We start from the raw sequence: 14,921 nt of genomic DNA on the forward strand, positions 1-14,921 counted from the left end.
GATTATAAAGATTTTAAGTATTACTGAAATTGAATATTATCTTTCTGTATTTAGTTGCATTTAAACATATTTTGGATTCATTAGTTTCATTTCTTAGTGCTTATTGTATGTGATTGTGTATTCAGTTCAGTTCAGTCGCTCAGTCGTGTCCGACTCTGCGACCCCATGAATCACAGCACGCCAGGCCTCCCTGTCCATCACCAGCTCCCGGAGTTCACTCAAACTCATGTCCATCCAGTCGGTGATGCCATCCAGCCATCTCATTCTATGTCCTCCCCATCTCCTCCAGCCCCCAATCCCTCCCAGCATCAGAGTCTTTTCCAGTGAGTCAACTCATCACATGAGGTGGCCAAAGTATTGGAGTTTCAGTTTCAGCATCAGTCCTTCCAGTGAACACCCAGGATTGATCTCCTCTAGAATGGACTGGCTGGATCTCCTTGCAGTCCAAGGGACTCTCAAGAGTCTTCTCCAGCACCACAGTTCAAAAGCATCAATTCTTCAGCGCTCAGCTTTCTTCACAGTCCAACTCTCACATCCATACATGACCACGGGAAAAACCATAGCCTTGACTAGACGGACCTTGGTTGGCAAAGTAATGTCTCTGCTTTTTAATATGCTGTCTAGGTTGGTCATAACTTTCCTTCCAAGGAGTAAGCGTCTTTTAATTTCATGGCTGCAATCAGCATCTGCAGTGATTTTGGAGCCCAAAACAATAAAGTCTGACACTGCTTCCACTGTTTCCCCATCTATTTCCCATGAAGTGATGGGACCAGATGCGATGATCTTCGTTTTCTGAATGTTGAGCTTCAAGCCAACCTTTTCACTCTCCTCTTTCACTTTCATCAAGAGGCTTTTGAGTTCCTCTTCACTTTCTGCCATAAGGGTGGTGTTACCTGCATATCTGAGGTTATTGATATTTCTCCCAGCAGTCTTGATTCCAGCTTGTGCTTCTTCGAGCCCAGTGTTCCTCATGATGTCCTCTGCATATAAGTTAAATAAGCAGGGTGACAATAGACAACCTTGACATACTCCTTTTCCTAATTGGAACCAGTCTGTTGTTCCATGTCCAGTTCTAACTGTTGCTTCCTGACCTGCATACAGGTTTCTCAAGAGGCAGGTCAGGTGGTCTGGTATTCCCATCTCTTTCAGAATTTTCCACAGTTTATTGTGATCCACACAGTCAAAAGCTTTGGCATAGTCAATGAAGCAGAAACAGATGTATTTCTGAAACTCTCTTTCTTTCTCCATGATCCAGCTTACCTGGCCAGAAAAACATTGTGTGTATCAACCTTTATAAAATGGAATAGTTGTAATTCCTTAAAGAAATCTTATGCTGAACCTCCTTTCAGTGTAAATAATCCTCGGTTAAAGTAAAGGGACAGGCTCATTTGTTTCATGAAATCTAGACTATCAGATATCAGGTTTACTTGAAGTGATGTTCATGTGTTTGGGTGCTGTTGTGAGTGGATACTTTCCAGGTGTCCTTTTTTTCTCTTGAAATTTTCCATCTAATTACTTGCCAGTTTTAGTGCTGATTAGATTCTAAAGTGGGAGGTAAGATCTAATCAGAACAGTCCTGTTTAAGTATTTGTCCTCCGTGAACATTTTTGTTACTGCTTAAAGTGATCGTGTCAGTTAGCTTTCTTGCTGGCTCAGAAAGTGTACATATTAGGATGAGTAATTTCTTTCTCTAGCTTCTTGCCTTAGTGACTCATTGCTACTCTTTGTTTTTGTTTTATCACAGAGCAAGGCAAGTGCTGTTGAAAATATCTGACGAAGTACCTGAGGAAAGCATAGGATAAAATTACTCTTGTAATATTCTCCACTGATCAAACTAGTTTAAACTGACCTTTGGCATCCTAAGTATTATCCAAGATTTTACAGTGTAGTAATTCTTGGAAGTACTTGAACCTGCTAAAAATATTAAATTCTCAATGTTGAGAAAAAAATGATAGAAAAATGTTATATGTTCTATACCAAGTGTAGTAGAAAGGAGACTGTCTAGTGTTTGTTGAAGTGCATGGGTAAAATCTGAAACAGAGTTTCAGAGAACAGTTTTAAAATAATTCTTAAATAAACTTTAATGATGAAGACATTTTAAAAATCATGTGCAGATTTAACTTTTGCATGTTTCAGTTCAGAAGAGTTTTTATTTTTTAATCTTATTTGTTTATTTGGCCACACTGCATGGCTTATGGGATCTTAGTTCCTTGATCAGGGGTTCAACTTGTGCCCTCTGCATTGGAAGTGTGGCTTCCTAACCACTGGATGGCCAGGGAATTTCCAGGAGCTTTTATTTTCAGTGAAGCTTTTTAAATGGAGCACTAAAGGATCTAACCTAGATAGCACATTAAAAAGCAGAGACATTACTTTGCCAACAAAGGTCCGTCTAGTCAAGGCTATGGTTTTTCCCGTGGTCATGTATGGATGTGAGAGTTGGACTGTGAAGAAAGCTGATCGCTGAAGAATTGATGCTTTTGAACTGTGGTGCTGGAGAAGACTCTTGGGAGTCCCTTGGACTGCATGGAGATCCAATCAGTCCATTCTAGAGGAGATCAATCCTGGGTGTTCATTGGAAGGACTGATGCTAAAGCTGAAACTCCCAGTACTTTGGCACCTCATGTGACGAGTTGACTCACTGGAAAAGACTCGGATGCTGGGAGGGATTGGGGGAAGGAGGAGAAGGGGACGACAGAGAATGAGATGGCTGGACGGCATCACCGACTCGATGGACATGAGTTTGAGTGAACTCTGGGGGTTGGTGATGGACAGGGAGGCCTGGCGTGCTGTGATTCATGGGGTCGCAAAGAGTCGGACACGACTGAGCAACTGAACTGAACTGAACTGAAAGGATCTAAAATTGAAAGTTGATAATAGATTAGTTTTAAACAGACAGTGATTAGAAAGGCTTCTGATAAAAATCTAAATAACCAAATCAACTCAGAAAATGACGTTATAATTAAGAGAGGGTCATGGCCAGACCTGTGATATGAATTAAGTCATTTCTGTGTATCTGAGGTATGAAAGTATTTTGAATAATTAACCAAGGCCTAAAACATCAAGATCAGGCTTTCATTCATTTCATTTGTGATTTAATTTAACCTCGTCTTTTCCCCGTTAGTTCCAGTGGTTCTGTTTTGGAGCTTTAAACTTTTTTTTCCTATTAGTAAATTATTCCCATGTTTTCTTCACTTTAGAACATTTGCACCAGTGTGGGATGTATTCAAAACATCTACAGAGAAATTAGCAAATTGTCACTTGGATCTTGTTAGAAAATTACAAGAATTAATAAAGGAAGTTCAGAAGTACGGAGAAGAACAAGTAAAATCGCATAAAAAGGTATCAGTTTTGTTAATCATTGGATTGGTTGGTCAGATATTGAATACTTTGTAGTTCTGTCATTTTGATGAATCATTTCATACCTAACAGACTAAAGAAGAAGTTGCAGGAACTCTAGAAGCTGTTCAAGCCATTCAGAGCATAACTCAGGCCCTCCAGAAATCCAAGGAAAATTACAACGCCAAGTGTGTAGAACAGGAACGTTTGAAAAAGGAAGGAGCTACACAGAGAGAAATAGAAAAGGTAATTGTGATAAAAGTAATACCTCTGTGTTTCCAAAGCATTTTCAAATACAAGGCTGCATTTAATCTTTAAACACTCAAGAATGATCTCATGTTAAAGATGAAAGTCACTGTGCCTGAGTGTTAATGATTTTCCTAAGTGAAACAGAAGTAGGTTTGCAAAATATACTGTGTATGGTAAGTAATTTAGCAGATACATGAAAAGGGATGATTACTTTATATCAGTGACACATTTATAGGATATTTGTATAAGATAATTGATGAGATAGTCCCTGGTATAAGATTTAATAATAAGGTAAAAAAAAATTTAAAGCAAGACTTTGGTACATTTAGCACGGCAATAGATACTTGAGGGTAAGCTATAAATATATGTTGTGGGTGATTTATTGCTGACTTTGAGCCCATGTATCTAACATTGTGGTAAACCTCAACGCTTTCCCTGACTCTCATCTTGATTGAAAGTAGATTTTTTTCCCCCTTTCAAAACAGTTTAACCATCCAGTTGTTTGATGTGGTATATTATCATTTAGGAATCAGTCATAGGGAGTGATAATTTTGAAAGCTTTGTAGAATATTTGAAATATCCAGTAAAGAATAAAGTAACTATCTTGCAGTTATAATAATTATAAAATTATATATACATGGGCTAAAGCTAGAAATCTGGAGAAATCAAAACAGTCAATGGAATTTGGGGTATTATGTTTCCTTTAGTGTAGTGCAATAAATAAAAATTGGAAGGGGATAAAAAATGAGGCACAGCAAAATCATGATTTTCAAACACTTTTCATTTCAGACACATCAGTTAAGAATAAAATATAAAAAGAGAAAGTAAAGCAAAAAACATGGTCCCAGAAGAAGAATATTATTATTCTTAATGAACTAGAAATGAAACAGAAACTCAAAGGCATGCATCGAGATTGATTATGCAGGCTTGTTGGACCCAAAGTCCTAAGTTAGGCAGTGGAATTTAGCTTTTGTATGGTATAGGGGACTAAATATTCCCCACTTGAGGCGCCATGAAATTAAAAGACGCTTGCTCCTTGGAAGGAAAGTTATGACCAACCTTGATAGTATATTAAAAAGCAGAGACATTACTTTGCCAACCAAGGTCCGTCTAGTCAAGGCAATGGTTTTTCCCGTGGTCATGTATGGATGTGAGAGTTGGACTGTGAAGAAGGCTGATCGCCGAAGAATTGATGCTTTTGAACTGTGGTGTTGGAGAAGACTCTTGAGAGTCCCTCATACTGCAAGGAGATCCAACCAGTCCATTCTAAAGGAGATCAATCCTGGATGTTCATTGGAGGGACTGATGCTAAAGCTGAAACTGCAATACTTTGGCCATCTCATGCGACGAGTTGACTCACTGGAAAAGACTCTGATGCTGGGAAAGGTTGGGGGCGGGAGGAGAAGGGGACGACGGAGAATGAGATGGCTGGATGGCATCACCGACTCTGTGGACATGAGTTTGAGTGAACTCTGGGAGTTGGTGATGGACAGGGAGGCCTGGCGTGCTGTGATTCATGGGGTCGCGGAGAGTCGGACACGACTGAGCGACTGAACTGAATTGAACTGAGGTGAAGCCACAAGGAACCCCACTCGGTGAAGCTATAAATAGCAAAAAATAAAAAAAAAGACTTGTGTTGCTGAAGGGCTAAAACATTATTGGAAGTGGGGGCTTAATGGACACAGTTCTGAGTGGCAATCAGGCGAAGGATTTGGCCTGATTATGACTATTTTGATCATATCCTCAATATTCTTCCAGGGAAGTAATTAAAAGCTGCTTTTGTAAGACTGATAGTAAATTGGAACCTTGGAGGGCTGGCAGGAGATAACCCGAAACTGCTAGATGGGGATGGGTGAGCATAAATGATTAAATACAACACAATTCTAGGAGGTGATGTTTACCTTGTATTTTATAGAGTCCAGTATCACTGATGGAGGGACAGGGAGAAGAGAGAGGAAAAAAAAGAAACCTCACACTTGAAATGAGCAAACAACCACACTTTTAGAGTACATCTTAAGAAATCTTATATAGCTTTCCCCTGCTATACAACAGTGGATTCTTCCCGTGAAACCTTACATGAACCAAAATGGCATAAGCAGAGAAACAATTGCCTTAGAACTATATGTTGCTAATGAACATATGAAGGAAATTGAGTTAAAGCACAGGTGCTTACAGAAACAGTTCAGAGCTGTGAAGACCACTGCTGAGATGCTAAGTGTAGATCCTGGAAAGGACCTCAGACCATGCTCACTGGTCTCAGGGTATGTGCTCCCTTCATAATGGCTCCTGCAAAGCAAACACTGAGTACTGTTTTTCTTTTCACCTTTTTTTTTTTTTTTTTTTTGTAAAAATGAAAATCCTCTCTGGATTTTTTTCCAGTTTGTGAAGATAGGTACTAATGTAATTCATTAGTAAAAGCAAAGTGGCATAAGACAAACTTTGGAAAAGCAGGGGATACCTTTGTTAAGATAGGTGGCAACAAATTTAACAACTAGAAGAAGAATTCAGTTCAAATAAAAATTAGATTTATTAAACAGATGATCAGAAAGGTTCATATATGTTGAGGATATTCAGAGATGCAAATGAACATAAATTAAGAGAGACATAATGAAACAAGAACTAGTAGATGGGAAAACAGCTAACTAAAAAACTTGGCAATGAAATATACAGTTATTGAAATTTTAAAAAAGTATTAGAGAAGATAAACTTTAGAGTTGATACAGTAAAAGACTGAATTTGGGAACTTACCTATGACATATGCAGAGAGTAAAGGTCACCATCGTCTGCTGTGGATTTTAGAATAAAAAAATTGGAGAGGGTGGTAGCCAGGAAATATTTGAAGAGTTAACAGATGAGAATTTTTTCAGAATTAAAGAAATTCAAGAATTAGATCATAAATACATTCTCGGTATTAAGTAGGTTAAATAAAGATTATTCAGACTGAGACACCAGAAAAAGAATATTAAAAGCTACCAGGTATATCTTTTTCCTCACATCTCTGAAATTAGAGTGCATCTTCAAATGGTGGTATTATAATCACTGTGGGAAGGTGGCATTTGTCATGTGGTTTCACTGCCTCAGAGCTTGGTTGGTATATACGTGGTGGCATGACTGGACAGCTGCAACACTGTGATTTCAGTTAACAGACCACTTTAAGACCATTGAGGAAGGAATAGTTCTGATTGTTGTTTGAACACCTTTTGTTGAGACCTGGTAAAATCAAGAAAATGTGAACACCACTGTTTGGAAGAAAATCTGAAGATGGTGGTGGAGCATTTAAGATATTCTCTGTCAATAATATTCTTGGTGACTTGGAAGATGATAATATGTGGGGGAAAACAGACCTTAGCAGTCCCTGATTTGGAAATAATTGAGAAGAGTCAGAACCTGAATGTGAAAAAAGATTCAGGAGTATCTCAAATAGTTCATTTTGCTTTCTTTTTTATTTTTATCACACAAGAATAAAAATCTACCTCCAAGTAAGTCTAAAAGAGCTCTTATAATAAGTCTAAAAATTTAAATGATAAGAAAGCATTATTTTATGGTTTATTGACAGTGTTTTTCTGTTTGAGTGGTACACAAAATAATGGTGTGTTTTACAATTAATGGTATATTAGAATTAGTAGTAGTCAAGTATGAACAATAAGCATAACTACTGAAAAAAGTATAATTTAAATCTTCTGAATCAGTGAAAAGAAGAGGAAAGCAGTACTTTTTACTAATTGTTCTGCTCAAGAGGTGATACTGTTACTTGTGATACTGAAAGTGTTAGTGGGTCTCTGATTTATATGTAGTTACATCCAAGCCTAAGTAAATACTTTGGCCTGTAATAAGCTCTTTATTACCATGAGTGTAGATTTTTTTAAAAACATAGATCTTTGAACTATTTTGTGTGTGTGTGAACTTGAAAACAAATACTTATTGGCTATTATGACATAGTATACTTCTCATCTTCATTTACAAACCCTTTTATAAAACGCCATTTAGAAGTTACTTGTATTTGTGGACTATGACAATGTACTTATTTTTTATGTATACATTTGATTCATAAGATTTTACTGGGAAAATTATATAGACCCTGAAACAGAATTATTTCTAGTAAGTATATCAGTAAATTTATTTATGATGCTAAGGAAATGATAAAATAGAGGATTTCTTTCGTTATCACTAGGTAATCTGTTAGAACCAGTCTTTTAATTATGAGAAGAAATGCAGGTATTGCTTTTAAAGCATAGTTTCTTCTGTCCCAGTTTCCCGTTTGTTTATTTTAGTTTATTTGGCTATCTCGAGTCTTAGTTGTGGCACGCGGGCTTTTCACTGTGTCGCGCAGGGACGTTCATTGCAGCGCGTGGGCCCATGAATTGTGGCCCACGGGCTCTGGAGCATCGGAATTGATTGTTCCCTGGCACGTGGGATCTTTGTTGCCAGACCATGAATGGAAACCGCATTCACTTTTGATACAAGATGTAGTTTGATACACTGCAAGATAAAGTGGCATCCTATATTCTTTGTTTATAAAGGCCAGCAAGGATAGAACATATATGTTTAATATAGTATATGCAGTAAAATTTTCAAGACAGTGCAGAGTTACTTTTTTAGGGTCTAGAACTGTATGCATCTCTTGCCATTCCCAGCCTCCAGGTAAACCCAACTTTGTGTTTCTAATACTTATTAGATTAGTTTCTAATACTTATTTTTAAACTCCTGAACATAGCTGGAAATAATTATCTATGGTTCTGATTGTCTGTGCACAAATTCCAGGTTTTGCTGCTTAGCCCTCAGTGGCTTCTTGTAATACTTTTACTCCTGTAATTATTACCAGTTGCATCTTCCATAACCGTGGTTTGAAACTTTTTTCCGAAGTTTCCAACCACAGCCTTCTCTTCTTTACTCATAGCAGACCACCTTTTATCACCAACAAAGTGGAGATCTTTTATCTTGAAATGCTATAGCTTCTTTTTTTTTTTTTTTGATCTTCTTTAAACTTTTATTTACTTCAACACCCCTTCCCTTCAAACTTCCTGTATTCAAATTGAGCAGAATAATCAAATTTCTTGATAGCCACATGTCTCCCCCAATCTACTGGTTACTTTCCACCAATTTCTAGCCTTTTTTGTGTTGGTTACACTTCTTTTATGAACTCCCTGAGGAAAAGATTCCTACATAATTTGTCTTCATATTCCTTAGTGCCTAATATTTAATATACTGTTAAGTTTGTGTTGAATAAGTAACTTTGATAAAATTATTTTAATACAGTAGCAATTAAAAAATATAAATCTTGAAAAATAGTGATTAAAACAAATTATTGACTTTCTGAAGTGTAAAAAAAAATTGGGCAACATCAGGGAAAATTGATTTTTTTTTCAACTTTCGTGCTAGCTTTAGAGTTGCTGATCAGACCTTCAGTGGAGTGTCTGTTCTGGGGGAAGGAAGAAGACTCATAGCATATTCTGCTGATATAGTCACATTCTTGATTGCTGAATTTTTAGTAACATTGTACTGTTATAATGTGGTTGTATGATCTTCCTCTGGGTTATAAATGAAAATATTTTAACTTTTAAAAGCGCATTCCATTGGACAAAAGAATTAGGATTTAATTTCTACATCATTGTGTGACCATAGCAAAAAACACTAATAAGAAAGACTTGGAAAAAGATATTAAAGTTAGTTTATGTCATCTTGAACTCAGCACAGGCCTCATCTCTTAAAAGGCACTTTTTCTTTTTTTTAAGGAAAGTAAAGTGATTTTGTGTAATTCTAAATGTTTTTGTTTTGTTACAGGCAGCTGTTAAATCTAAGAAAGCTACAGATACTTACAAACTCTATGTGGAAAAATATGCATTAGCAAAAGCAGATTTTGAACAGAAGATGACAGAAACAGCTCAGGTTGGTATTTTTAAGGCTTTAAATCTAAAATAGGATATTTGTATTTGTTGTTTATAAATTACAGTAAGTTATATTAAATATATTTCTGATATAATTTTTTCTGTCATAAGATTTTTTTTATATTAGAAACTGTTAAAATGCGCAGTCTCAATATTTTAATAATGCTGTTTTAAAAATACACCTCTTGTTTTGGAGATTGAAAATTATGGTCAGTCAGTAGTTATAGTATCATAAGGGATTATTCAGATTAACTAGAAGAGAATGTTTAAAGAGTATTGGAGAAAATGAGGACATTGGTTGATGATGAAGATTATGTATGGGTTTTATTTTATTTATTTTTTTTTACATTTTTCTTTTTTTATTGATGTACATTGATTTACAATATTATGTAAGTTTCAAGTGTACAACATAATGATTCACAACTTTTACAGATTATATGCCATTTATATTTATAATAAAATATTGGCTTTATTCCTTGTGCTGCACAGTATATTCTTATATTATGTATGGGTTTTAAAATTGACTTACACTTAAGTATAAAACTGGAAATCACTGAGTGCTGAGGATGTAGTAGTTAATAAATAAAGCAGTCAAGACTCCCTGCTGTCATAGAACTTCCATTTTAGTAAGGAAAAATAGTTTAAAAAAGTCTGTCTCCCATTAACTTGGGATAAATTATATTTAATTTGATGTTCTTAAAGCCTTAATTACAGGCCTCGATTTAAGATGGGTGCCTTTTATGAATCATATCCAAAACTTCTGCCCTCATGTCTTGTCCTCTTGTTTCGTTTTTCTCCTTAACACCTGTCATCATCTAACACCATGAATTTTATGTCCTGTTTCAGACAGGATAGGATGGGTATGCTGCAGTGACAGAGAATCCCCACAGAGCTCAGTGGATAACAATAGCAAGTGCATGCTGCTTGCCCATCACGGGCGAGCTCTTCACTCTGGCACTGAGGCTGGGAGAGAAACCTCTGTTTAGAGCATTCTTAGTCATCATGTCTGAGAGGACTAGAAATGTGAAGCACACTAGCTTTTCTACCCATATTTTGTATTGTCTGTCTTCCACCATTAAGTAAGTTCTATGAGAGCAGAGATTGACTTGTTTACTGCTATCTCCTCTACATTTAAAACAGTTCCTATCTCATGGTAGGCACTCTGTAAGTGTGAAGAAGGACTTTATGAATCTGACTTTTTGGATTCATTGCTTGGAGTGCTGAATGAGTCACGTCCCAGGTTTGCATGCTTGTGCGTAGGCATAATGCATTCGTCTTACCATGTGGTAGGCACTGTGCTAGATGTATATAGTATATATATATGTAAATACATTCTCTGTGCTTTACGTGGAGTATACAGTAGAGAGGAGCGAGACAGACATTAAATATATGCTTAATTATAAACTTACAGATTATTATAAATGTTACAAAGGAAGAGAACAGGCTTCCATCAGATCATGAGATAGAATAATAGAGATGACCTAATTTGGACTAGAGGCTTCCCTGGTAGCTCAGCTGGTAAAGAAAATACCTGCAATGCAGGAGACCCTGGTTTGATTCCTGGGTCAGGAAGATCCGCTGGAGAAGTGATAGGCTTACCGTTCCAGTATTCTGGCCTGGAGAATTTCATGGACTGTATGATGGACAGGGAGGCCTGGCGTGCTGTGATTCATGGGGTCGTGGAGAGTCGGACACGACTGAGCGACTGAACTGAACTGATAGCCCATGAAGTCGCAGAGAGTCGGACATGACTGAGTGGCTTTCACTTAATTTGGATTAGGGAGTTAGGAAAGGCCTTTTTGGAGAACTAACATTTAAAATTGAGCCTTGAACAATCAGTACAAGACAGTCTAGGCCTTGTGTATTCCAGGCATTGGGGACCATGGCTATGAAGACCGAGGTGTATAAAAGAGCTCCACATTCTAGAAAGTAAAAATGCTTACTAAAACAGGAAGGGTGGTTGTTGGAAATGAGGTTAAAGAGATAGTCAAGGGCCAGGCTCTAGTGAGGGCTTAGGTTTTCTTCTAAGAGCAGTTGGAAGACATTAAAGAGCTGTATGCAGGGATACGACATGATATGATCTGCATTTTTAAAGCTAATTTTGACAGTTTCATGAAGACGGATTATAGTGAGGCCAAAGGAAAATCTTGAGTCCAATTTGGAAGGTAGTATCGTAGTCCAGTGAGAAGGATGAGAGTCAGTGTGGTAGCCTTGGAGAAGGAGAAAAGTGAATACATTTGGAGGTGGCAGAATTAGGGTGGATGGGAGCATTCTAAAGGGGTTCAAGGTCTCTTAGAGTTGAATAGCAAAGTCTAGATGAAGAGCTGTTAGTTTGAGGAGTTGGAAGGGGGTCTCCTGCATTGTAGGCAGATTCTTTACTCACTGAACCATTGGGGATTAATCCCTGTATACTTAAGTGGAGAAAGCAAATGGCCGTTTTTGAGGCTCTAAGTAATCTGGACTGGATATAATGTTCACGATCCCTTATTGACAATTCTGAATTCTCTTAACCGCCCCACCCCCCTGGCCCTGCTTTTTTTTTTTCCTAGAATTCATTTGGCAGTAGAACTTGATTTGATCTGATGTGAGGCTATATATAGTCTCTTTATCCTACTTAGGCTGAATATAAATGTTTTCCTTTAGTGTTTGATAAACAGATGCCACTGCATATCCTACTGGTAGTATAATGACATATATGGTAACATGTTACCTTTATTTCAAAAAAAATCCAAAATATTTAAATTCCCAAACACTTGGTCCTGAAGATTTTGAATAAAGAATTGGACCTTTATAATATAGGGGCTTGGCAGTGTACAAAACCATAATGACATCATCTTTGGATAGAGAGTGGGGAATTAAGGCCAAACTCTGAGAGGTTCATCATTGTCAGTCTGGAAGAGGAAGAGATGCTGAAACCCAAGTAGGGGAAGCCAGAGAAGGAAGAAAACTGCAAAGTGTAATGTGGTGGCAGCTCAGAAGTGATAATGTTTCAGGAAGGGTTTAATTGTGTTAAATGAGGCTCCAACTCCAGTGAGATAGAAAGTTTCAATTTCTGTAGCAACTGTGGTTCTTGTGGACTCCAGCAAGTTCTCTTTTATCTTTTAAATCATTAGGAACACTCATTTATAAGGCAGTTGCTGATTTATTAATTTTCTCTCAGAATGATTAATTTCTGTCAGTGAAAATCTTGCCTTCAGTTATTTAATTTGAAACAAGAAAAGTTAGACTTTGTTCAAGTCAGCGTTTTCTTTGTATGCATTACCTTATATAGAATTTTCAGCACTTCCTTTTCCCTTCCCTCTTTGTGCTTCCTCACTACATTTCTTTTTTCAGATTGGCATTTTAATTGTTTACCTTGCCAGTCCCGAGGTGGAATACTTGGTCTGTTTGAGCAGATGTGTAGCCACGCTGCTTTTAACTAAGGGTGATGGCGTCCTGTGCTCATACGCGTGTGTTTCCTCCCTTGTGTTCACTCTTGGTCTCTGTCTCTTGTACACACAGCCGTGCACCAGCTGAACTTTTGTTTCTTAACAGGCAGTAGGCTTTATTTTGAGTTCCTGAGAAGGGAAAAGAATTCTTTTGCTTCTCTGCTTTTTTGTTCCAGGCCAGGCAGGTTGCCCTAACCCCAGTGGGAAAGGGGTCGTCAGTCTGGCAGTAATGAGATTTGGGTGGCAGGGCCACACCAGAGTGAGAAGAGGCTGCGTGCTTGGGGGAGAGAAGTTAGACTTCACTGGAGTCCTTGTGATGCAAATTTTTTCACTTGAGAATATGTGTCCAGTCACTCAGTCATGTCTGACTCTTTTGCAACCCCTTGGACTGTAGTCAGCCAGGTTTCTCTGTCCGTGGGATTTTCCAGGCAAGAATACTGGGGTGGGTTGCCATTTCCTCCTCCAGGGGATCTTCCCCATCCAGGGATTGAACCTGCATCTTCTGTGGCTCCTGCACTAGCAGGTGGATTTTTTTTTTACCACTGAGCCACCTGGAAACCCTGAGTTAAGAATAAACATGACTAAAATTGTGACTCTGCTTATGCTTTTCACCACTATCAGTTTAACTTGAAACAGTAGGGAGATTTTGTTTACTTTGAACCATAACATGACTAGTACAAGGAAATTTGAGATTTGTCTAAGTAACACCCTCAGATTAAGTTTAGTATTAGAGTGCTTATATATATATATATCTGTGGTGGTGGTGTTCAGTCGCTAAGTCATATCTGACCCTTTGTGACCCCATGGCCTGCAGCACATCAGGCTTCCCTGTCCTTCACTATCTCCTGGAGTTTGCTCAAACTCATGTCCATTGAGTCGGTGATGCCATCCATCCATCTCATCGTCCCCTTCTCCTGCTGCCTTCAATATTCTCAGCATCAGGGTCTTTTCCAATGAGTTGGCTCTTCGCGTCAGGTGGCCAAAATGTTGGAGCTTCAGCATCAGTCCTTCTAGTGAATGTTCAGGGTTGATTTACTTTAGGAATGACAGGTTTGATCTCCTTGCTGTCCACTGGACTCTCTAGTCTCTCCAACACCACAGTTCAAAAGCATCAAGTTTTTGGCACTCAGTCTTCTTTATGATCCAACTCTCATATCCATATATGACTACTGGAGAAACCATAGCTTTGACTATACAGACCCTTGTTGGCAAAGTAATTTCTCTGCTTTTTAATATGCTCTCTAGCCTGGTAGGCTGCAGTCCATGGGGTCACTAAGAGTCGGACACGACTTGAGTGACTTCACTTTCACTTTTCACTTTTATGCATTGGAAAAGGAAATGGCAACCCACTCCAGTGTTCTTGCCTGGAGAATCCCAGGGACAGGGGAGCCTGGTGGGCTGCCATCTATGGGGTTGCACAGAGTCAGACACAACTGACACGACTTAACAGCAGCAGCAGCAGATTTGTTACAGCTTTTCTTCCAAGGAGCAAGAGTCTCTAAATCTCATGGCTGCAGTCACCGTCCGCAGTGATTTTGGAGCCCAGGAAAAGAAAATCTGTCACTGTTTCCACTTTTTCCTCATGTATTTGCCATGAAGTGATGGGACTGGATGCAATGAGCGTAGGTTTTTGAATGTTGAGTTCAAAGCCAGCTCTTTGACTCTCCTCTTTCTCCCTTATCAAGGGCTCTTTAGTTCTTCACTTTCTGCCGTTAGAGTGGTATCATCTGCGTATCTGAGGTTCTTGATGTTTCTCCTGGCAATCTTGATTCCAGCTTGTGATTTGTTCAGCCCAGTATTTCACATGATGTACTGAGGCAGGGTGACAATATATAGCCTTGTTATACTCCTTTCCCAGTTTTGAACCAGCCCATTGTTCATCTGTAGTGGCTGACAAAATTGTACTTTTTAAAAAAGCTAATGTAATAATAATATGAGCCCAGTGAATTTGAATGCAAGGAAGAAAAATCTGTTTTGTTCAAGAAAATTTATTCATTTATATTCAAACACTTGATACTATATT

The 14,921-nt window shown here is 38.1% G+C and overlaps 1 protein-coding gene across 2 annotated transcripts in view; it reads left to right on the top strand.

Moving 5' to 3' along the window:
- The window catches only part of FCHO2 (FCH and mu domain containing endocytic adaptor 2), a 140,321-nt gene that overhangs the window by 35,554 nt on the left and 89,846 nt on the right, over nucleotides 1–14,921 (top strand). For both annotated transcript variants that reach the window (XM_088827750.1, XM_088827749.1), the window contains 3 exons: nucleotides 3,198–3,339; nucleotides 3,430–3,582; nucleotides 9,367–9,471. In XM_088827750.1, coding sequence (XP_088683876.1) covers nucleotides 3,198–3,339; nucleotides 3,430–3,582; nucleotides 9,367–9,471 — 400 coding nt within the window. The remainder of the gene's footprint in view (nucleotides 1–3,197; nucleotides 3,340–3,429; nucleotides 3,583–9,366; nucleotides 9,472–14,921) is intronic.

Source organism: Moschus berezovskii, chromosome 18 (genome assembly GCF_049115385.1).
Source record: "Moschus berezovskii isolate FMDL1 chromosome 18, NW_MosBer_1.0, whole genome shotgun sequence".
Lineage (NCBI taxonomy): Eukaryota > Metazoa > Chordata > Mammalia > Artiodactyla > Moschidae > Moschus > Moschus berezovskii.